Genomic DNA, 22258 nt, shown 5'->3' with positions numbered 1-22258 from the left:
TCTTTTTTTTCAAACCTGACCCCTGCCTATCTTTATGTCCTTATGCTCACAAACAGTACCATGGGACTGCACATGGAAGTGAAATAGGTAAAGTCCTCTAGTTAGCTTTGCTCTAGTTTTAGAGTTCTGGTTTGCACCTGGTATAAGCCCAATTCATTTGCAGTCATTTCATGTTTATATTACAGTAGCACCTTGATTTCTGCGAACACAAAGGCAGATGCGGCCCCCACTCCGAAAAGCAAACATCTCCATGGAATGGAAGTGGTGAGCACAGTCCAGCACATAAAAAGTCAGAATAAAAATGGTGTGTTGCCAAGTCTTTACTCTAGTGCATTGGCACACAGAGGGAAACCTCTTCATCTCTCAAATGCACTGTTGAGTCCACAAATCTAGGCTGCTCTTCCTCCCCTGCCCTGTTCCACTCCCTGTGTCCCAGTATCATGTTGCACTGGAACCAAAGCTAAAAAGTGAGGAGACCGAACAAACCCAATGAGTTTCCTCACACAATCACCTTCTATTACCTGCCAATAAGGTAAGGCGCCTTAAAAACAACCCTCTCAGCATCAACAGAATTAGGGAATAGATTACATACTTTAAACAGAGGTAAGTAGGACTCGAAGCCATTTGCTTCCCACAGCTTTCAGTGTAAGCAGGACATCTGTATTTTGTCTCATCTTCAGTTCACGCCCCAGAGAAGTCTGCCAAGATTCACAGTAAGAAAGGCAAGAACAACTGGAGAAAGAAGAAATGACTAATGTTCACAGTTCAAATCATTCTATGTAAAAATTCATGGGGTTTGCATGACTTTTCATGCTGATGTGGTTTACATGAGTTTTTAATCCATGGGCAGCTTATCTTTGCTGAAATCAGTGCATTGTTCAACAAGGCAGGAGGCTGCTGATGTAAAGTAAAATCCTTCTTTCCTTCCTTAGCAATTAACCAGATTGCTGTTGCATTTGACAAAATTTGATTTTACAATACTCAGAAAGGATTTAGGGCACTGCTGTTTTAAGCACCTGCTTCTGAAATGTGCACGCTGCGTCTTTAGTTTTCCAGTGACAACCATTCTCTGTTGCAGCACCATGACTCTCCTTGCTCTTGTTTTGTTTCCTTCTGAGACAAGGTTACAGTGATACTGACATAGTTTTGGGATGGCCACAAATTATCTGTTGTCCTTCCTCTCTTGAGTTATTAGAAAAGCATAACTGTGCATATGGTAAGTCAATTCTGTTAATTTCAATGGATGAATCCAGTTCATCACATTAAGCAGTCCAAAAATAAAAAGGAAGAAAAATAAAAACTAAATCCCAAATAGGCATCTTTGGAATCAGTAGTGCAAAATATTTTTGCTGATTTTTTTCTTGCCGTACTGCAATAATCTGAGTCTTCAAGTCTTTCCTAAAATAGTAGACCTGCAAATATGAAACATTACAATAATGAAGATGAAACAAAGAAGTATGCATAATTAGTGCTTTTTGGTTTTGGCTCATTCAGAATTATCTGTGAAACTTTATTTTCATTTACACTAAAGCCTGTTTATATTGGTCTGGCAGTATGAAGGAGCCTTAAGGTGGATATAAATGACACTCTGGAAGTGTTTTACATCCACTCCCAGGCACCTTTACACAGCCAGAGCAGTCTAAATAAGACCTGGGCCCTTTTTATTTACAATGTATAATTTATATTAGGACTGTTATTTTATCAGTCCAGTTACAGCTTTGCAGACTAGAGCCTTAAGATGAGAACACCTTCAGCACAATCAACAAGACACATATTTGATGCCAATTCTATTAAGAAATTTTCAAACTTCAGTCAAGTTTAATTCTTGACTATCAATGTAGTGCATGTATTGTAATTATGGTTTTATAAAATGAACTCCTACCTTAAGGATTTCCATCTCTCTTTTTCAATTTGGTTCTCCGGGCTTTCACTTTCATAGGAAGCCAGATACAAACCTAATAAAAAATTGTTATTCAAATATCATCAGGAACCCCAAATCCCTTTACTTCCCCAAACTACAGTCATTCACTGCGAGTTTGCTGGCACACATTATCTTCCTCATCTGTTGTCACTATTGCACCACACAATAAGCAGAATGTCTTTAAAAATCAAGGATGGTTAAGTGCCTAACTCTCACCGAAAGCCCTGGGTGCCAAAATCCCATTTGTGCCTTTGAAAACCTGCCCCCAATGCTTTATCAAAAAGTAAAAAAATCAAGGATTGACAGCTGAAGAGACAAGTCCCCAATCTTCTACATTAAATTAAGTTCACATAATTTAACACTGAATTTAATTCCTCCCCCTCCCCCCATTTTCATCTGTCACCTCTTCACATTCCTTAAGAGACAAGGCATGTTAAACAAATAGCACACTAGGTAAGAATGAACGTACAGCAGCCAGAGCGAGAAAACGCAATGCAGAAATGACACCCTCATGACATATATAATCGTATAAACTGGTCTACGTTTACAAACCTTTTTTGAAGAACCCTGAACTACAGGATGCATTTTATAGTGCAAAAATAAGGATATGCATTAAAGATTCCATCTGCGTGAGCTGTTAGTGCATTACCATCTAGCTTGCTTTATGGACTTTTATAAGTAGGTCATAATTTGTATTCATGGACACTTTTGCATTACACTGTTTAGTTATGCTTTATTCTGTAATGCCACAGTCACCTTTGTATTTTATTCTGTGATATAATTCAATAAATGTTTTAATATTCAAGAGTTAGCCCACTATTACTCTGTATTGTGGCACGGAGAGCTTATTTGTTTTATTTGACCGGTCAGCGCTCTCTTTTACTCATGGCGGGTCTTTCTGCACCGCACTTTACCTTTGGCAGTCAGGGAGTCCAGCTGTAGCCTGGCTTCTACTGAGGGCATCTCATGAAGCCGGCATGAATATGACCCTTTATGTGGGGGAGAGGGTCTGCAAGCAATTAGGGAGTTGAGATCACCATGCAGCCTTAAAACAGCCTTTTTGAGATATCTACAACCCCCGACACATAGTACCCTAAGAACCACCTGAAGCCCCCATTCCCTCTCCTTGCCATACATATTGCTTTAATTATTCCTTTTTGGCAGTCATTCCTCATGGGATTGGAGCTTAATTTTCCTAGCTGTATTTTGACTTCTGATGTGGCCTATGAAGTAACAACTATCTGGTGTGATTAACTGGGATGGTTGTAGAAAACTGCCCATAGAATCAAAAGGAAAAATAAACCCAAATGCAGCCTAGCTTATGGGAATGTAGCTGCTGTCACTTGATATGTCTGACATGATGTAACAGGATGAGAATGAAATAATTCCATATGAAATGAAGCAGTGAGACAACCTAGATTCCAAAATGGAGGGGATAAGAGAGGAGATGAGGAAGAGAGATGGGACAGGGACTAATTTTGGAACAGGAATTTGATCATATTTTAGAGTAATTACTATGGAAGATTTGTCTTAAAATACTTAAAACCAAAATAAAATAAAGTGTTTCCTCATTGGAGCAAAGGACGTGAGTTGGACTCTCACAGCCTGGGGCTCTGGAGAACTTCTGATTGGAGAGCTGAAATTGTTGATTGGTAGGGAAAGGTAGCCCTGACTTCAGTCCCAGACCTGCTTTTGGCTAGAGGATGATTGACATTCATGATAGTTCCTGATGTGACTGCTCGGCCTCATTCCTTGGTTGAGAAGCAGTAACATACTGCAGGCGGAGACATGGTGGAAAAGTGGTACAACAATGACTTAGTGGGCCAGAAGGTCACTCTCGCAGTAGCATGCTGGATAGAGTGGTGAGGAGAAAGTTAAGAGGCTAGAAAGGAGCAGCTTGTAGTGTAGTGGTCAAAGTGAGAGATCACCAGAGCACAGATAAGGGTTTTATCAGTGGTGATGGAGAGACAGTCACATTTATATTATTTTGAATGGTTAAAAATATATATGGATTTCTTACCATCTTCAGTAAAGATGGGAGCTGTATGCAAGTAGTGGATGATGTTATGGTCTTGTTCAAATGGGCATTCCACTTGCTTCCATGTTATAAACTCGCCTACTTGTTTAGCCAGTTCCAGGAATTTCTGCAAATATTATAAAGTCCATTTAGCACAAGAACATCATATTGCCGAAAGGATCACATCTGGGCAGAGGCTGCAGATTTCCTAACGCAAACTGCACGGATATGCATTTGCAAACGAACTCCATGAAATTCAGAAGGGAGCATTTTCTCAATAAGACTTCTCCTTGGTTTCCATACTGTGCTGAAAGGGGAAGAAGCAGGGCTGGGGTATCCTACATTCCATGTTCACATAAAATCCTGGTCTACTCTCAAGTAGAAATAAACAATTTACAGTTTCCATACATAAGGTTTGCTCCAGAATAGATGGCATAAAACCCAGTGCCATTCTGGGATGAGTCCCAAGTTTATTATATCTCAGAGTTTAGAATACTGCTTTGTACAAAATGCTTTACAGGAATATATCATATAAGGTTTCATGCAATATATGATAGAAACGACAAATGCACTGGATCAAAAATGGCGTGTGTAAATTGATGTAAATTAGACCTCCCAGACTAGCACAGGCACCCTTTCCAATACTTACACCTGTTCTACCAAGGCCCAAGGATGCCTTTGGTGTTCTGAGTTAAGCTGCATCTACATTGCAAGCTAGGAGTGTAATTCCCCTGCTTGCATTCACCTCCTTGCAGATGCTCGATGAGAACTAGCGTAACTGCAAAGGCATGGGCAGTGGCAGGAGTGGCATGGCCTAGCTGTGTCAAGTACAAACTCTTCTGAAAACGGTGGGTATGTACTCAGAACAGCTTAGCCATGCTACCACGGCTACGCTACTCTTTATACTTGTGCTAGCTCTCAGAAGCTACTGTGAGTATGTGTTTGCGAGCAGGGGATCACATCACTAAGCTTGTAGTGAAGATAGAGCCTGACTGTAAGAGGTCATCTAACTTACAACACCTTAAGCACCACTCACAAGCAACAGGCTTGCCTCACTGTGTGGTGAAAGCCTTCTGCCACAATGCCTCTAAGGGAGGCAGAAACTGAGAATAGCAAGCAAAAGAGAAAAGATGTTTTCAGATGAGATTCAGAAAGCACCTGAGAGCTGATGGAGCAAATTTTCTTCTTATTTATACAAGGGCAATTGTACAGAAGCTGCTTCATCTCTGCATTTTCACAGAAGCTCAAGGATACAGAAGGGGTGATGCATAACGCAATATTAAAAAGTGGAATGCATGTACATTGCATTCAGCATCCTGTCACATTAGTGCAACACCACCCTCTAGTGTATGGACTCAGAATTACTCAATTATTTATATGCAGTCTAGTTGTAGCTGTGCTGGTCCCATGATCTAGAGAGACAAGGTGGGTGAGGTAATATATTTTACTGGACCAACTTCTGTTGGTGGGAAATACAAGCTGTCAAGCCAAACAGAGCGCTTCTCCAAGTCTGGGAAAGGAACTCAGTGTTATAGCAAAATGGACTGTCCAGAGACACTGGATTTATGGCTCACTACAACTAACCCCCTCTTCTTGTTTTATGACTGTAGAGAAGTTATGGGCTATTCTAGCTTAAATGGTCCCTTACAATATGTGCTAACTACTTGTGCTGAACAATCTAGTCCACTTTGTTTTTAGCTGTGATGCTGGGAGTTCCTTATTACCTCACCCTGTCTCTCAAGTTAACTATTTGTGACTATTACCATCTAGTGTCAGGCCTACGGCGAGGACACATCTTTCTACTGTGTATAATGGTGGTTAATGCAAATTCTCCTTTTGTGTAATCAGTAAAGGCTTCCAAGCAGAAGATCATGAGTTTTAACTCCCAGGCCAAACGTGTGTGATTTACCTGATGAACATGGTGACTGTACAGATGAGGCCTTATATAGTTGTATTCTAATATTTACATAATGTTTGCAATTGGTTGACAGGGTATGCCACCTCCCAAGCAGCCCCTTGTGGCCTGAGGTTGCATTGTAGGCCCCTGCCTCAGTTTCCCCCTCTTCAGAAGACTCCTTAAATACACTCCACACAGGCTTTTTGTGGCAAAGCCACCCCTCCTTGGGTCTGGGTTTATTAACATAAAATAAACTCAGAATAAAACTTCAGATCCCAAGTTAAAGTCCAACAAAAGTCCACACACACAAAAGTTTACTCCTGGGGGAATTTTCTGCACTGGTGTGAGGGTGCAGAATTCATATGGCCCACATTTTTCTGTGCCCCCCATGCAGAAAAATGAAAAAAATAATCTGCCGGGGGACATGTGCCTCTTCCCCAATAGCCTGGGCAGCACGTCAGTTCCAGCATGCCTGGAGCAGCCTCAGAGACGGGGGTGGGTCGGGGCACGCCTGCCTGCGTGGTCATCATCGGGGGGGGGGGAGAGGCTGAGTATACGTGTGTGCCAACGAGAGAGAGAGAGAGAGAGAGAGAGAGAGAGAGACTCTCCCTCCCCCTGACTACTGCAGCTCATTGGCGTCTAAGGGTAGGGCTTTTTATTATACAAGAGGCAGGCTAGAGGTACACATAAAATTTCTTCCGACTCCCAGGTCTTCCTACCAGGGGTAGGGTTGCCGATTTTGGTTGGATGTATTCCTGGAGGTTTCATCACATGATATAATCTTTAATTAAAGATTCATCTTTAATTCCTGAAGACTCCAGGACAATCCTAGAGGGTTGGTAACCTGAATCAGGAGCCTCTCCTGCTTTGGCAGGCCACTCCCAGGCCCTACCTGGCTGGAGTCTTCTCCTTCTTACACCCTTGGAGTCTGTTCTCCCTGGCTCTCAACCTTCTTCAGCCCTCCGGCTCTGGTTTCCAAGTCCAAACCCTGCCCCCTGGTCCAGGGTGCCCTGCGGGAGATTCCTGCTCACAGCAGATCTTGTGCACTCTTGGCCCCAGCTTCCTCTGGTTTTCTCTTCTTAAACACAGATTGATCCCTGCATAGGTGTGCCTACTTCATAACTAATGGCCCCTGGCCTCTATCTCTTAAATGGGCAAGCCACGCTGTTAAAAAGCCTGCTTTGGCAAACCTCCCTATTTTCTTAACCTACAAAATGAGAAAACGCTACTGTCCTTGTACACAAAAGTATCAGGTACTGAACACTGACTTGCTTACCTATGGATACATGGTAAATATATTTCTCCTTTGTCTTTGAAAAATTCCCCTTTCCTTCCAACTGTTTGTATAATCATTGATGCTGCTGAAACTGTATTTATACCAGCTAACCCACAGGACTCAAGTTAGGATCTGCCACTCATTCAGCATTAGAAACTCCTTGTTTTGGTTTTTTTATCTCTGAATGGAATGTTTTTCTCTCTATATATGAATTCTTTTTAAGGGAATCCTGGGATTGGTTTGCCCTTCAAGGAAGGTCACACAAGGTCATCCCTTTTGTAGGATCTAGTCTTTTGTCGGACTGCACTGAAATGTGTGCAAATGGTCTCAGATAGTACTATCAGGATGGAGTAGATAAAGACATTTGCAGATCTTACTTCAAAGTTGACGTGCCCATTCGGAAGGCGATTAGCACATCCTTCATTCAAAAAGTAAATGTCTTTGATCAATAGGCTGAAGAAAGGGATCACAATCTGTGAAGGGAATGACACAACTATTATCTTTATGGCTCCGTATTTTCACTGCAGGAAAGAAAAGTTCAGTCAGAAGGAAAAAAAAAAGATTAACTTCCCAATGTATTGTTCTATTATAAAGCAATACAATGATAGACAAGCACCAGGGAAGGAGGGTACAAAGGTATTTTCAATGATCTGGGGGATGGCTGCACCATTGAAATGAACATTCTGTGGGCACTATGGGCAAAAAATGAAGCAATAATTACAACTACTCTCCGATTCCTTCTTCATATTTCAGTGGCATCACTTTCCTGAGCAAGACAAGACTCTTTTGTCTACAGAGTTGTTTTATAAGCCAATGGATTCACCAACAACAATTTAAAGATAGCCAGGAGCCAGGAGCCAAAGAATACAATGAGGAGGGAGAACCCTTGCTACAGACACAGTTAGGTGAACAGCTAACAATCACACCAAAATAAACAAGCATGGAATAATGAAATCTTGTGACTCAGGGTGTGTCTCTGCATGGATTTATTCTCCTGAATAATTCCATGTGCGGACACTCTTATTTCAGAGTAAGAGTGCCATGTTCTTGTATAGATAAACCGGAAAGGGGCCAAAACTCTTATCTGAAAAGCAGAAGTTCTTATGACTCAGATGACACAGAGTGATTTACACTGAACCTTTGGTATAATGCTTTGCCACTAATGACAAAAGGCCAAGTCTTCAGACGGCCTAGATCATTATTACTCCACTGATTTACAATGGAGTAATGTGGATTTACACTGGCTGAGGATGTGATCCACAACCAGCAAAATTATGGCTTCCACTTTACTTCTCCTGATTGGAGAAAAGTAGTATTTTGACCAGAGGTTCTCAACTAGGGGGACGTGTACCCCTGGGGCTACCCAGAGGTCCTTCAGAGAGTACATCAACTCATCTAGATATTTACCTAGTTTTACAATAGGCTACATAAAAAGCACTAGTGAAGTCAGTACAAACTAAATTTTCATACCAACAATGACTTGTTTATACTGCTCTGTATACTATACACTGAAATGTAAGTACAATATTTATATTCTGTGGTAAAAATGAGAAAGCAAGCAATTTTTCAGTAACACTGTACTGTGACACATTTGTATTTTTATGTCTGAATTTGTAATAAGTAGTTTTCAAGTGAGGTGAAACTTTGGTGTACACAAGAAAAATCAGATTCCTGAAAGGGGCACAGTAATCTGGAAAGGTTCAGAGCCACTGGTTTAGTCCATAATCTGTCAGCATCACAAAACGTCATGGACCCCGGGTGCAACACTAATACATCCCAAGATGCTGGTATGAAAAGCTATAGACTAAAAGGCAAAAGGACCAGTCTAGCACCAATTTTATCAAGGCCACGTGGAAAAAGGAGGCAGTGAAGAGATCTGGAGAAAGAAAGGCATTTATTTTATTTCTGGTTTGGTGGAAATGAAGATGAAAAGTCAGAGACACTCCTGCGAAGGCTCAGTAAGGACTATCCTTGGGAATACTGAAATTAAAAACGTTTGGTATACCAAGAAATGTCAGTAGTGATCAGAGAAACCTAATCAAAGAGGCCTTTGAGCACTCAAAACAAGCACTGGGGATGATTGGGGCAAACTGGAAGACACACTCAGATCCAAAGCCTTCCCTCTAACCAATATGATGCACTATCATCTAGCTTTATTTTGTATAGTAGGGAACTAATTCCTCCTTTAGTGTAAATCTTCTGAACTCATTGGAGTTAGGTTAGAGAAGAATCTGGCATTACAAATTCTAAAATTGGATTTAGGAATAGGGTCCTGGTATGAAGCTTTGAGCATCCTGGTATGGTTATAGACTGCAGTGGGCCTTTCTCAAGGTGGGGTAAGGAGCTCTCATGACATAAGGGCCAAACCCAAATGCTGAGAGCTATGGGGCAGACCAGCTAGTGACGAAGCATCTTTTCAGCAAGGACACCAGAACCAGAGCTCAAGTTTGTGTCTTCACCCTTGTTGTGCGGGCAGACCATACTAGGGAAAGGCCACTCAGAGGGCTTGGTCCAGTGAGTCAGTACTAACCTTAGGTTTCAGAGTAGCAGCCGTGTTAGTCTGTATTCTCAAAAAGAAAAGGAGTACTTGTGGCACCTTAGAGACTAACAAATTTATTAGAGCATAAGCTTTCGTGAGGTAATGCATCCGATGAAGTGAGCTGTAGCTCACGAAAGCTTATGCTCTAATAAATTTGTTAGTCTCTAAGGTGCCACAAGTACTCCTTTTCTTTTTGAGTACTAACCTTGTGAACATCTCTTTGTAGCTGCCACATTTGCAATTTAAGTAGCTGAATATGGGCTCGATCACTGTGAATGGACATAAGAACGCGCCATGTGGGTTTCAATATCAAAGTGGATCTACTGGCCACTTAGTAAATGAGCTGAACTATCTCTTAAGTGAAAGTACAATAGCTTTGAGGAAATGCAAGGCTATGGGAATTGATGACAATGAAGGAACCATTTAGTTAAGTGGTAAAGGTTATTCAGTCTCATGCTGAACAGCAGCTGAAGTGGTATCTGAAGTGGAACTAAGGTAGAATGTCACCAGTGATTTTTCAGTCTATAGCCTTCACAATGCACCAATAGGGAGTGCAAGCACTTGATAGATACTAAAAAGGAAATGTAAGCAAGGACTCCCAAAACCAGAATGCTGCTCTTGTTATAAAAACAGAAACCACTTTCTGGTCCAACTGAGGTATTGCATTGAGTGAGCTGCTGAAGGGATGCGTTCCTGTGAGTTTCTTTCTGTGAAGGTTATTGAGGATTTCTTGAATGTAAATGTAGTGCTCCCAAAGGAAGGCCAGATTGGTTTCCCTGGCGACTCCAATACTATATCGATTCATAGAATGGATACAGTACGGGAAAGGGCACACTGAAAACTCCAACACATTGGGCCTGATCCTACAAAGTGCCAATCAATGGCGAGTTAATGGTGCTTTTAGGATTGGTCCCAAGGCTGGCCAATGAACCTGAAGCCTTCCCTACAGGGAGCAGCCCTGAGGGAAAGAGACTTATTCAGTCTAGGGCAAGTCTGCTAAGGCTACCACTTAATGACAGTTGTGGCAGTCTTTTTGTGATATGGAAACGTGTCCACTAGAAATTGAAGTGAGTCACTTAGATCACCATCTGGAAGTGACTGAGATCACTAGTTCTTTTCACATAGGATTTTAATGGTTGCTCAAAGACCAAAAAACCCCAATAAATGTCCCCAATAAGAGTATATCACCTTGTGTGTTTTAGTTTCAGAATCTCTGTAGTGAAAGCAAATACACTAGAGAGTTATATTTGTAAGGCGGGCTATTATTCAGCCACTTAACTAGCACAGAACTTGGGCTAGAGCCAGAAATTCACATTTCATTCCCTTTTGATTCCCCCCCAAACCATCCAATCCACCCACACGCCCACAGAGAGAGAAAGACAATCGCTTCCTTCAGAAGGAACCAAGTGAAGGAAATCAGACAAGCACTTCCCCGTGGTATCAGATAGCAACAATGTACACAGCCTTACGCTGTACAGAGTCCAACATTTCAAAGCAACTTAGACAAACATCATTAACGCAAAATGGTGATTCCCTGTGGAATGACTTAACTGTGGGGATGACACAGGTCAGCTGACTGCATACATGAAAGCAGAGTTAATTTCCCACAAACATGCTCCTTTGAACTCTGCCCAGAATACAAACCCTTTATTGTCACGTGATCTGTCACTCTGCCCTGTGGGGGTCTTATTTCTATTAACTCTGAAATTAGCCACTGTATCATGTCACAGCTCAAAGGGCTGCATTAGCATACATTTATTTAAAGCCTACTCATTCCTAAGCAAATACAAAATACTCTAAATAAAGCATTTACGGAGGGAGAAGATAGCTGGGTCAATGTAACAAGACTCTGGGCTAATTTCCAGGTTGAGCCTCCATGAGTGTGCTGAGAGGATGGAAGCAACAGGGTGCAGGAAGCACCTTTCCCTCACTACACATATACAAGAGCCAGGCAGAATGCTGACACTAGAACTCCCTGAAAGCAAGGTAAGGGGTGATGCCACCACGCCAGATGGTGCTAGCACCAAAGGGTCCTAGTTAGCTGGGCTGGAGGCTGGGCAGCGTCCACGCCCTGAGCAGTAGAGTGCCTCCCCCAACCATGGCCAAGCTGCATCCCATCTCACTCCAAGGAGGCCATTGGGTCCTCTAGCTTCACTTCTGTCTAGCTGCCAAGAAGCAGAAAGCTCAGCAAACTGAGATGGTCTTAGCTTCTGACACACATGGAGGAGACAAGAGAAAAAAAATACAGTGCTTAAAAAAAGAAAAAGCATGGCACCAATGGTGTTTGGGGAGCTGCACATTCAGTTCTTGGTCCCGCCAAAAGCTTCCAGTGCGACCTTGGGCAAGTCACTTAGTCTTGTGTGCCTCCATTCCCCACCTTAAAATGAGGATAATAGCATTGCCCTGCCTCCCTGGGGCGTTATGAGGAGAAATACATTCAAGGCTGTGAGGTGCTCAGATACTCTGGTTCTGGGGGCCAGAGACATACCTAAAACAGACAGAACAGCCAAAGATATTCCATACACCTAGGTATCGTCAGAGGGAGACGCTAGAGAGCCATCCCATGCACTAATTGCAAAGCAGGTACAAGCAAAAATGCCAGAAAATTGGAAACCACTCCAAACAAGGCAGAATCCATGGTAGCCTCCCTCAGCAGGCAGTTGGTCACTATCCCTTTCACAGTGTTTTTATTTATCTTTGGCACACACCACACGGAGAGCACAATGACCTGGGGAAAACAGTAAGCACAGCCCAGATCCTACCTCATCTCAAAAACTTGTGCCTCTGTGTTACGAGGGTGCAGGAGGCAGCCACACTCATACCGTAGCTGGGCAGTGTTCCTATCTACCGTTCCCTAGCAAGCTAGCTGGACAACTGGCTAACATGAGATATGGTCTGAATGTGCCCTGGACCTTCTGCTCAGCTGCTATTGCTGTTTCCACATGGCAGGTTTGCAAGGATAGGATTTTGCCTCACATTTGCAAAGCTGAAACAGAAAAAAATTAGCAGCCAGGCCCGCCAATAGCAGCTGCTGCCCCACGTCACGGTTTCTGTGGCCATTTCTGCTTTTTGCCAGGCCTCTTTTGGAATGCACGGCACATCAAGTGTGCACTCGAATGTGAGCAGCCCATGTGCCTGCTTAGACACCTCGAGTATCTGTAAGGCAAATCAGGCATTCAATTAAGGTTCTAAGTTATTCATCTCAAATGCTCAGCTCTGAAAATCTACCCTCTGATTTAGTGTCAACCTTTCATTCAACACTTAACATTAAGCAAAGAATAAGGCTACAAACTAAATCCCAAACTCAACAGATCACTTAAATTGAAGTCCAGATTGTAGGGATTTTATTATTTGTTCAACCATTCCCAGAATTAATGGTTTTTTAGACAACTAATCCAATGCAAAGTGTCTAGGTAGGGCCACATCTTGGAAAAGGCAATGAGACCATTTGTATAAAGAAGGCAAATAAGATGCAGTGGATAATGCAGAAATCGGTGACAATAAAAGGGAGAAAGAAAAGGAGTACTTGTGGCACCTTAGAGACTAACAAATTTATTAGAGCATAAGCTTTCGTGAGCTACAGCTCACTTCATCACCAAATGCATCCGATGAAGTGAGCTGTAGCTCACGAAAGCTTATGCTCTAATAAATTTGTTAGTCTCTAAGGTGCCACAAGTACTCCTTTTCTTTTTGCGAATACAGACTAACACGGCTGCTACTCTGAAACAATAAAAGGGAGAAAAGAGGATTATTGATGATTGGGTTGTATATGGACTCAGCTCATCCTGTCCAACCTCAGGTGACATGGTCAGAGCAGACATCACTCTTCTCTTTGAATCCCTCCACTGGCTTCTCCTCCAGTGCATCAATCTCTGTTGCTTTGCCTTTAAGACCCTTCACCAGTGAGCCCCACATTGTCTATCAGACCTACTAAGGTATCAAACTGTTAACTCCCCATCTTCTCTCTCCCAGTGATGCCACTCTCTTGTCCACTTGTCCCTCAGGTTCCTCTGTGCTTTCTCCCATGCCATCCACTATTCATTGGACAAACTGCCCACCAAAATTCATAAACCTTTCCTTTTTAAACCCTCCTCAAAACCTCCCTCTGCCCTGATGCCTGGACCTATTTATCTAGGAACATTTTGGCTATTGATGTTGTTTATCTAGCGCCCTCCAGAACGTATCCCACCGCTCCCGAACAGAGGGTCTATACACAGCCTGTAGCAGTAAACATACTTATTCTGCAAGTGATTGGGAGAAAAACATTACCGAAATAGTCCAATTTGAAAACAAATAGGTTTCTGTGGTTCCCAGAGGTGAGCTTTACTAAAAGACTGACAGAAAACCCTATAACACTTTCCATGGGCTGCGATCACATTCTGTTGAATTTTATCCAATGACAATACAACAAAATATCTTGACCAGGTAGCTCACGTATAACAAGCAATGAAATTAGGAAGATCTGGGGTCTGAATTATGTGCTGTGCCATATCTGGGATTTTAATGTACCCAGCAATGATAAGCCACTGAGCCTTAGGCCTGAACACTTTCTTAAGCTAATATGTTATGTGCACAAAGAAAATAGAAAGTGGGTTTTTTCCTCAAGTAAAATAGATTCCTATCAATCTACTAACCTACTGGCCCTTGGTCTTAACTAGGCATAGATAGGGATGTGGCAGAGAACTTCCCCAGGAATTAAGGTAAAGTAGTAAAGCAGCAGGTTTGAATATATATAACTGTCAGCAGAGGAATAGATTGCACAAGGATCTCAAAATGTCAGGTTCTAGATGAAGCATGTGTGAGCTTGTTCAAGGAATTTCTCTACTCTTCATTAATATCCAATTCATCAGCTCATCCCACAGCCAGGTATTGCTTTTCGGAACAACTCTGCATATTTCCCTTACAACAATGGCAGCCTGTGGACCAGATTCTGATCTCATTTCAGGGTAAATCTTGTGCAACTCCATTGGCTTCAGTGCAGTTGCATCAGATTTGCACAGATGTGACATCAGAATCTAGCCCAGTTCCTCTAGCAATGAATATTTAATTTCACATTATGCTTGTGAATGCAGCATCTGCTTCGCTGCACGCAGAGAGTTTCTCTCTATTTATAACAATGTGCTATCATAACATTTAAAAAAAACTGTTTTAACAAAATAAAAATTAGAGTGAATGGGGAAAAACAAAGAAAATCAGAGAAATACAACAGATATAATCATATCTGAAAAGAGATGATAGAAGAAAATAATTCTGAAATAACAACACACTCATAATTAATTATCTTCAAGTTTCATTCACTCAAACAAGGAATGTGTTATTCAAATGTATCTTCCTCTGGCAAATGCACATTGAGCATTAAAAACTCGGCGGGATTCTCTTTGATTCAGTTTGATTTAAAATTAGGGAAACCTTCCATCTTTTTCTTTCAGCACAGGAGATCTGCTCTTAGATACCCAGGGGCAGCTCTCACTTAGTGCAGTGGGAGTCACTGCGTTAAATCAGAGTTGCATCTGGGTATCTGAAGGTAGAATTAGGCCCCAGGTTTGCTGTAAGTGCCAAACTTGCCTACAGTGCTTTGAGCAAGTCAGGGTCACCTACTGTTCACTAACACTCATCTTTGAGGAGAAGCACCTTTGGCTCACCGTCTCAAGTCAGCCACTACTCAAGACGGGCTTGTCTACACAGGGAAACTGACTGGTATAGCTAGTGCAGAATAACTATTGCACTGTAGCTGCACAGACATAACTCCCCCATCTGGGCCCTTTATTCTGGAATAGATAACACCGCTTCAAAGCTGGTCAGTTTCCCTCTGCAGACAAGCCCTAAGTGAATTTTCAAGGGATGTGGAAATGTATGTAATGATTGGGCAGGAGGGGCAGCAAAAGCTACATGGAACACTGCAGGTTCACTTAAGTCAGGGGTTCTCAAACTGGTGGTCAGGGGGTTGTGAGGTTATTATATGGGGGGTCACGAGCTGTCAGCCTCCACTCCAAACCCCGCTTTGCATCCAGCATTTATAATGGTGTTAAATATATTAAAAAGTGTTTTTAATTTATGGGGGGGGGTATAACACTCAGAGGTTTGCTATGTGAAAGGGGTCATCAGTACAAAAATTTGAAAACCACTGACTTAAGTACTATTTTGAGGTTTGAAGTGGGATTTAAGACTTGTGCATAAGACTTAGGCTGGTGGTGATGGTGGGGTTCACCCTAATGGCACACTGAGAATTCCAGTGATTAACCACCAGCTTTAATCATCCCCCATCCATTCAGAAATAAACAAAACAGGGACAGACCTACCTTCTCCCTGTTGCTGTGTGCAGTGAGGGATCGGTGGGCAGCCCCTCGCAACGCAGTTCTGTAGTTATAAAAATTACCAGTAGGGTCCATCTGATGCTAAGTGCAAAATAAAACAATTCCCGTGTATTTGATCAGAAAGGACTTGGATTCTTTTTTCTCATCAGAATTTAAAACCAAGTTGCAGTAATGGAGATCTGAATATGTACGGTCTAGGGAGAGATAACTTGTCTTCATTTTCTTGTCACATTTATGTAGCTTAATGCTTATTTACCAAGACATCCAGATGTGATTTTAGATTAATAGAGATCATCATAATGTGGCAGTGTGGGAGAGCTCAGCTAGCACTGAATGAACCCCCCGAATCCAGTCAATCCATTCGGTAGGGGCTCAGAGTAAAACCCAAGATGGATTCTCTGAGGACAGTCTCTCCTGTGGTTGTTCCAAAGTCCTGGGCGGAGGCCACACTTATATCCTCAGGAGATACATAATTCCACCTAATTCCCCGTAAGTGCTGGCCATGGAAACAGCTAGAAATCTACATGTATAGATTGTGGTTGTTTTTATCTTTGATTTTTACATTAAAATCAGCACAATTTTATTTGACCAAGGTGGCATATATGGGGTAGATATCACAGCATCATTGTACATATTAATACAGGCCATACATAATTAGTACAATAAATCAGGCCAAATTCTTGCTCCCAAATGGAAAAAAATGATGAATTCCTGAATAGGTAGCGCAAAATTATGCACTGTTTATATCAGGCTGAATCTGGCTGGCATCAGGGTGAATCCCTGCAGTAATGCACTGGCACGTCTCCATATGACACTGTAACAGCCCCCCACAAAAGCTACGTGTCCCTGTGTGCCTTGCTTTCGCCATCTCCACAGTGGAATGGTTCGCTTGGGTGCCATACACAAAGCACGATGGCACTATTGTGCAGTGGGAGTTTTGCCACTGACTTCACTGAGAGCAGAATCAGGCTCATGAAAAGATCCTTTATAGAGGATTTCATGCCAATTACATCCACTTTTGGCACATTCCATCCAAGCCACCCTAATCTGCCCTGGTGAGTGGAGGCAGAATTCAGGTGCTGCAGCTCCTCTCTGCATTATAGTTGTTTTACACCTTCTTGATCATGTGTGCCTCCCCAGAGAGACTTTGAACCCTAGTCTATGAAGATCCTCTACTTTAGGGATTCTCAACCTTTTTCTTTCAGAGGTCCCCCCAAACATGCTATAAAAACTCCACACCCCACCTGTGCCACAATAACTGGTTTTCTTCATATAAAAGCCAGAGCCAGCATTAAGAGGTAGCAACCAGGGCCCCATGCCACAGAGGGCACTGTGAAGCTAAGTTGCTCAGGCTTCTGCTTCAGCCCCAGGTGACGGGGCGCAGGGCTCAGGCTTCAGCCCCATGCAAGTCTAACACTGGTCCTGCTTGGCTGACCCCTGAAACCTGCTCGCGGCCCCCCAGGGCCTCGGACCACTGGTTGAGAACCACTGCTTTACTAAGTATTGTGCACCTGAATACATTTGATTAATACAAATAAAGCCTTTTTTTTTTTACCTCTAGAATAAAAAATTTGGCTGTTTTCACTTTTGACCAGGTCTTCTTTAACCTGGAGACGGGGCTCATGTTCATCCCAGCTAGGAGGAAATAAGAAGAGGGGGAAACAGTTAGGAGTCAGGTGTGCTTTTTACAGAAATTATGCCAAACAGAAAAATTCTATTTTGAAGCATCTACCATACTTACATATGATTGCCATCAGTGAATTAAAATTCCCTATGTTAAAGCACTCTCGGGCAACATCAATGAAGAACTCTATGACTTGTGCTCGCTGTTTCTTTTTCGCAGGCTGCAGATTAAATAAATAAATAGTCATAATGAGCACTTGCAAAATCATAGGCAATGCCAGGCTTTGGTGCCCTACCCAGGAAAATCCTATCTTTACAGCTCTATCAGCTGAGTTTTTTTAAAAAGTCCAGCTATTGACTAATTTTGTATAAGCAGTTTGATTGACTAATGACATTTGTGAGTGGCAGTCTCCTGAATAAAGGCTTTCATTGCAGATGAGGCCAAAACCCTTTCACGGCTCACTCAACCATTGACCTGGCACTGAAGCAGAAAGCCAGCCTCTAGAGACTACTGACTGCAGGGACAAGCTGTCCAAATAGCTCTAAAGCTACCAGGTAAAAAAATTATTACACACCTGGCTCCACTGAAATCTATGGGAGTTTTGCCATTGACTTTAGTGAGGCCAGGATTTCACCCCATACAACAACCGCACCTTTGTTCTATGGAAGCTTTGTCTCATAATGTATTTAAAAACCCTTTCTCCTATCCTAAAGGTAAATTTACTGCTGATGAAAAAGTAACAGAAGTGGGGAGTGATCCACAGATGAAATAGCACTGATGAGAACAGTGCAAGCTACCCCAAATTCTGCCTGCTAATTTCTTTCCTTCTGTTTTTCCTCTCATCTGTCTAGGTTTCATATCACACTCATCACCACAGTATCTGAGCACTTGTCTCAGCCCTGACTTGGAAGAACTACATCCAAGGATGAGACAAGAGTCCACAGGTCATTCAGCTTGGCCTTTCTATTGAGACTTTTCACTAGTGTGCCAATCCGAGTTAATTTGGATGGTGGTTGTGGGTTTAGAGACCCATGTCTAGTGGTAACTAGATTGAAATCACCATATTCTTTTCAACTAGGTCACCAAACTGTCAGCAGATGGTAACAATGCTGAGTCACCAACAACTCAACCTGTCAACCCTGGGGTGAAAGGTTCTGTGTTCCCTTCCCCTTCCCTCCACGACACATCCTCCGCATTTTTAAAACAGGTAAAGCATTTGTGTCATTTACAGAATCTAAATTAAATAATATTGAAAATAAAAAAAACTTTAAATGAACGTTAAATATAGATTACATGTGCCGTCATAGGCAGTGCATCAAAGAACCATATGAAAAGGCCCAATGACACAATGATAACTGTGAGCTGTGGCGCTGATGGTCATTGTCATTCAGCTCCTCTTCAGTTTTGCACTGGGATGAGATTGCCCAGAGACAGGGCACTGAGACGGAAGAGGAAGGTCTTAAGAGAGATTCCGATGAGATTTTCACGGAGAATGAGCGTGGTGAGCCATCCATCAGAAGAGATGCAGCAGGAACAGCCAGAGAGGGAGGAGGGGAACCAAGACAGGATCACAAAAACCAAGGCAGGCCAAGATTGCAGGAAGGAGAGTCTGATTTACAGATTCAAAGGCAGAAAAGAAGTCAAAGAAGATGCAGATGGAGTAAAAGACATATGAGATCTGGCCACGAGGACGACATTGTAGACCAGGGTAAGATCAGACTCAAGAGAGTGGAGAGGGCAGAGTCAGATCAGCAGAGATCCATGATGTAGCCGGAGGAGAGGTCTCAAGGCAACAGATGTAGACAGCATGTTCAATGAGTGTAGAGATGAAAGGGTGAAGGGAGATGAGGCAGCAGTTTGAGTGACAGGAGGGGGTCAAGGGGGCATTTTTTGAGCCTGGGGGACACCAGGACATGCTTGGATTGTGCAGGGAATAAGCCAGAAGAGACAGAGGGGTTAAGGTGAAGGGGTCAGAGTGGAGGCAAGAGAGGTCAAGTGACAGGGAGAAGGAGGAAAGGGATTTTGAGGGGGAGAAGACAAGAAGAGGAGCGGGGAATGGAGAAAGAAGGTTACGGCAGTTGTCTCTTCTCGATGAATGGAAGATTGGAGCAGGCTCATTTGGGATTCAGACACATACAGATTAAAAGCATTTGAAAAACAGAAGATAAAGATTTTTCTGCTTTTCATTCTCACTGGAATCTTTTCAAGGGAGTAAAAAGACTTTCATGGCATCATTCAGATTATTTCTCTTACAGAGTTCATTATTCTACAACTCCACACTCGCTACACACTCACAGCTTCAACAGAATGGATTTTTTTTACTCACTGCATCAACAGACTCCCTCCTTTCCCACCTCCCTGTCCCCTACCCCAACTCCATTTTGCTATCAGTTTGTAATTTACCCGGGTGCTTCTGTGAGCATGTTACTTAAACATATGTGAACAACTTAGCCGGGTCATGAAAAATATATCCCTGGGATTGCTTATTAATGTACCATCTCAAACTGGCACATCAGGCATGTGATAAAACACTGCCACACATTTTCACTTACCATGCAAATTTCTGTTGCCACAAGATAGCAGAGTCTATTGAACCATTTCACATAGGCCTCAAGGTTACTAGTCTTTTTTTGCTCATTGAAACAAGACTGGGGGAAAAAAACAAAAGCACTGAATGACATAACTGTATTTTACTTAGATTTCTTGTTTGTTTATATGCTACACAAAGGGAATGATTGTTGCCACTATTTTGAAACAAATCTCTCTCTCGCACACATGCACACGTTGGTTTATGCATTAAGGATGGAGTTCAGAAAGTCAGTGGGTGGGTGGGTATTGGCAGATATGTGCAGTTTAGCTGAGATTGTTGCTTTATACAAATCAAATAAATGTATGAAGAACAGTCCTATTTTGCTTGCAACAAATGCTCCCCAATGCAATTTATGTTGATCCTTGTTCACTGGAATATTAACAGCCACAGTACTGCAGTATTTAAAGAGCAACATCAATATAAATAAGACAAGGCCAACATTCCAGAACACATTCAGTTTGTTCCTTTGACTCCATGACTTCCCACAGCTCAGCAAATGCAATCATCCACAGCGTTTTCCTGGACCAGAAGACTCTCTAATTGGTTAAGAGAAATAAGGGCGAGCAAAAGAAAAGACAGTTATGGCTCACCTCTTTTTGGAAAAAAAATTGTCTATTTCTTTCTCTTATTCTCTTGTCTGTTTGGAATGTCCTCTCAGTTGACCTGGTTCTGTTTGAAGGTTGCCTTGAAACAGGTCACTTGGATCCAAGGGAAACAATCAGCAAAAGGTATTACAAGAGGTATAATTCCCTCTTTTTCAGAGCACAGTCTCTTTAGGCATGGGGACAGATCCTTAGCTAGCGTAAGCTGTCCTAGCTCCACTGACTTCAATGGATTTGTTGTCTTCAGTGGAGCAAAGACAGTTTATACCAGCTGAGGATCTGTCCCTGAGATTTTGAAAATTCAAGTCTTACAAAACCCAGCCATAACAAATTCTGGGAATTTCTTTCTAGGACTCACAGCTTTCTATATATCTCTGATATAGCTGTACATCTATTAGTAGCCACTCGCCAACGGATACTGATTTTTTATTTTATTAAAGAGGATCATTTCCCACCCCAATGCAGTCTAAAACAAATGTAAGCGGGGGAATAGTCCCGCTATTGTGGGGAACTTTCCTGGCTTCTGCACTAGCCTGGTGAAGTGGGCTAGTGAAGGATCCCACTTCCTTTACCCAGTGGCCCCCCTACCCTTGAGGACGCCCCTTCCACTCTCCTGGCTGGCAGAGTCCTCATAACCCCAACAAGGCTGGGTCCAGGATTCCTGGGGGGCTCGAACCCCAACCCTGATGTGGTCACCTAGGACAGGGGCTAGGGTGTCCCCACTCCGGAGTACTCTCTCTGCACTGGGCACTTCTCTGACCCACTGACCATTACATACAAGTTAAAGCAAATGCAAGTTATTTAATCAACAATTAATTTTAAAAAGAATAAGGAATAATGGGAAAGATTAAAGGAAACACATCAACCCGCTCTGTGGCAGGGAACATCACAAACAGCGTCTCTGGAATGTCAGGACAGTTCAGTCTGTTCTTGTAAGCCTCAGGCCGTGGCTGTGCTGTAGGGATGCTGTGGGTTGGACACTTGCTCTGGTGGCCACACGCTCTCAGGCTCTCAGTGGTAGGACCTTTTTTCCCCAGTGTCACCCCCGCCCTGTTGGGGTTATGATCCAAGCCTGGCCTGCAGAGCCCCTTGGCTGAGGCGTCTCCCTGTGCTGGGCCCGCTGCCCAGGGTACCCCTCGCTCTCCCCAGCTGCTTACCCCACCCAGCTCCGGAGTGCTTCAGCCCCAGTTCCACCGCTCTGTCTCTGCGCTGCTGCTGCTGCTCTGCCTCCAGCTCCCTGGGCTGCTTCTTTGGCCCCTCTGGCTCTGGTTGGTGCTCTGCTCCCAGGACAGGGTCTGCTCTCTCTGGGCTGCTTTTCTGGTCCCTCTGGATCTGGCCCAGCTCTACTCCTCAGCTTATCTTGGGTCCCGACTTTCTCCTTAGCTCGGCCCCACTCTGTCTGACCCAGGCAAATCCAGCTCACACAGAAGACAGGACCTCCCTGGCTTCCTGACTCCCTGATTAGCCTGCCCGCCCTG

General features: G+C 43.0%; 1 protein-coding gene across 2 annotated transcripts in view; it reads right to left on the bottom strand.

Moving 5' to 3' along the window:
- Nucleotides 1-838: 838 nt before the first annotated feature.
- RASGEF1C (RasGEF domain family member 1C) overlaps nucleotides 839-22258 on the bottom strand; it is a 112302-nt gene continuing 90882 nt past the window's right edge. For both annotated transcript variants that reach the window (XM_038413445.2, XM_038413447.2), the window contains exons 7-14: nucleotides 20141-20236; nucleotides 17706-17808; nucleotides 17520-17599; nucleotides 15950-16045; nucleotides 7489-7584; nucleotides 3942-4065; nucleotides 1883-1955; nucleotides 839-1412 (exon numbers count right to left, since the gene is read on the bottom strand). In XM_038413445.2, the coding sequence (XP_038269373.1) occupies nucleotides 1388-1412; nucleotides 1883-1955; nucleotides 3942-4065; nucleotides 7489-7584; nucleotides 15950-16045; nucleotides 17520-17599; nucleotides 17706-17808; nucleotides 20141-20236 (693 nt within the window). In that variant the 3' untranslated portion in view covers nucleotides 839-1387. The remainder of the gene's footprint in view (nucleotides 1413-1882; nucleotides 1956-3941; nucleotides 4066-7488; nucleotides 7585-15949; nucleotides 16046-17519; nucleotides 17600-17705; nucleotides 17809-20140; nucleotides 20237-22258) is intronic.

Source organism: Dermochelys coriacea, chromosome 8 (assembly GCF_009764565.3).
Source record: "Dermochelys coriacea isolate rDerCor1 chromosome 8, rDerCor1.pri.v4, whole genome shotgun sequence".
In the NCBI taxonomy this organism is placed as follows: Eukaryota; Metazoa; Chordata; order Testudines; family Dermochelyidae; genus Dermochelys; species Dermochelys coriacea.
Note: the sequence above shows the minus strand (reverse complement) of the source record. Positions and strands in the feature narration are given on the sequence as shown.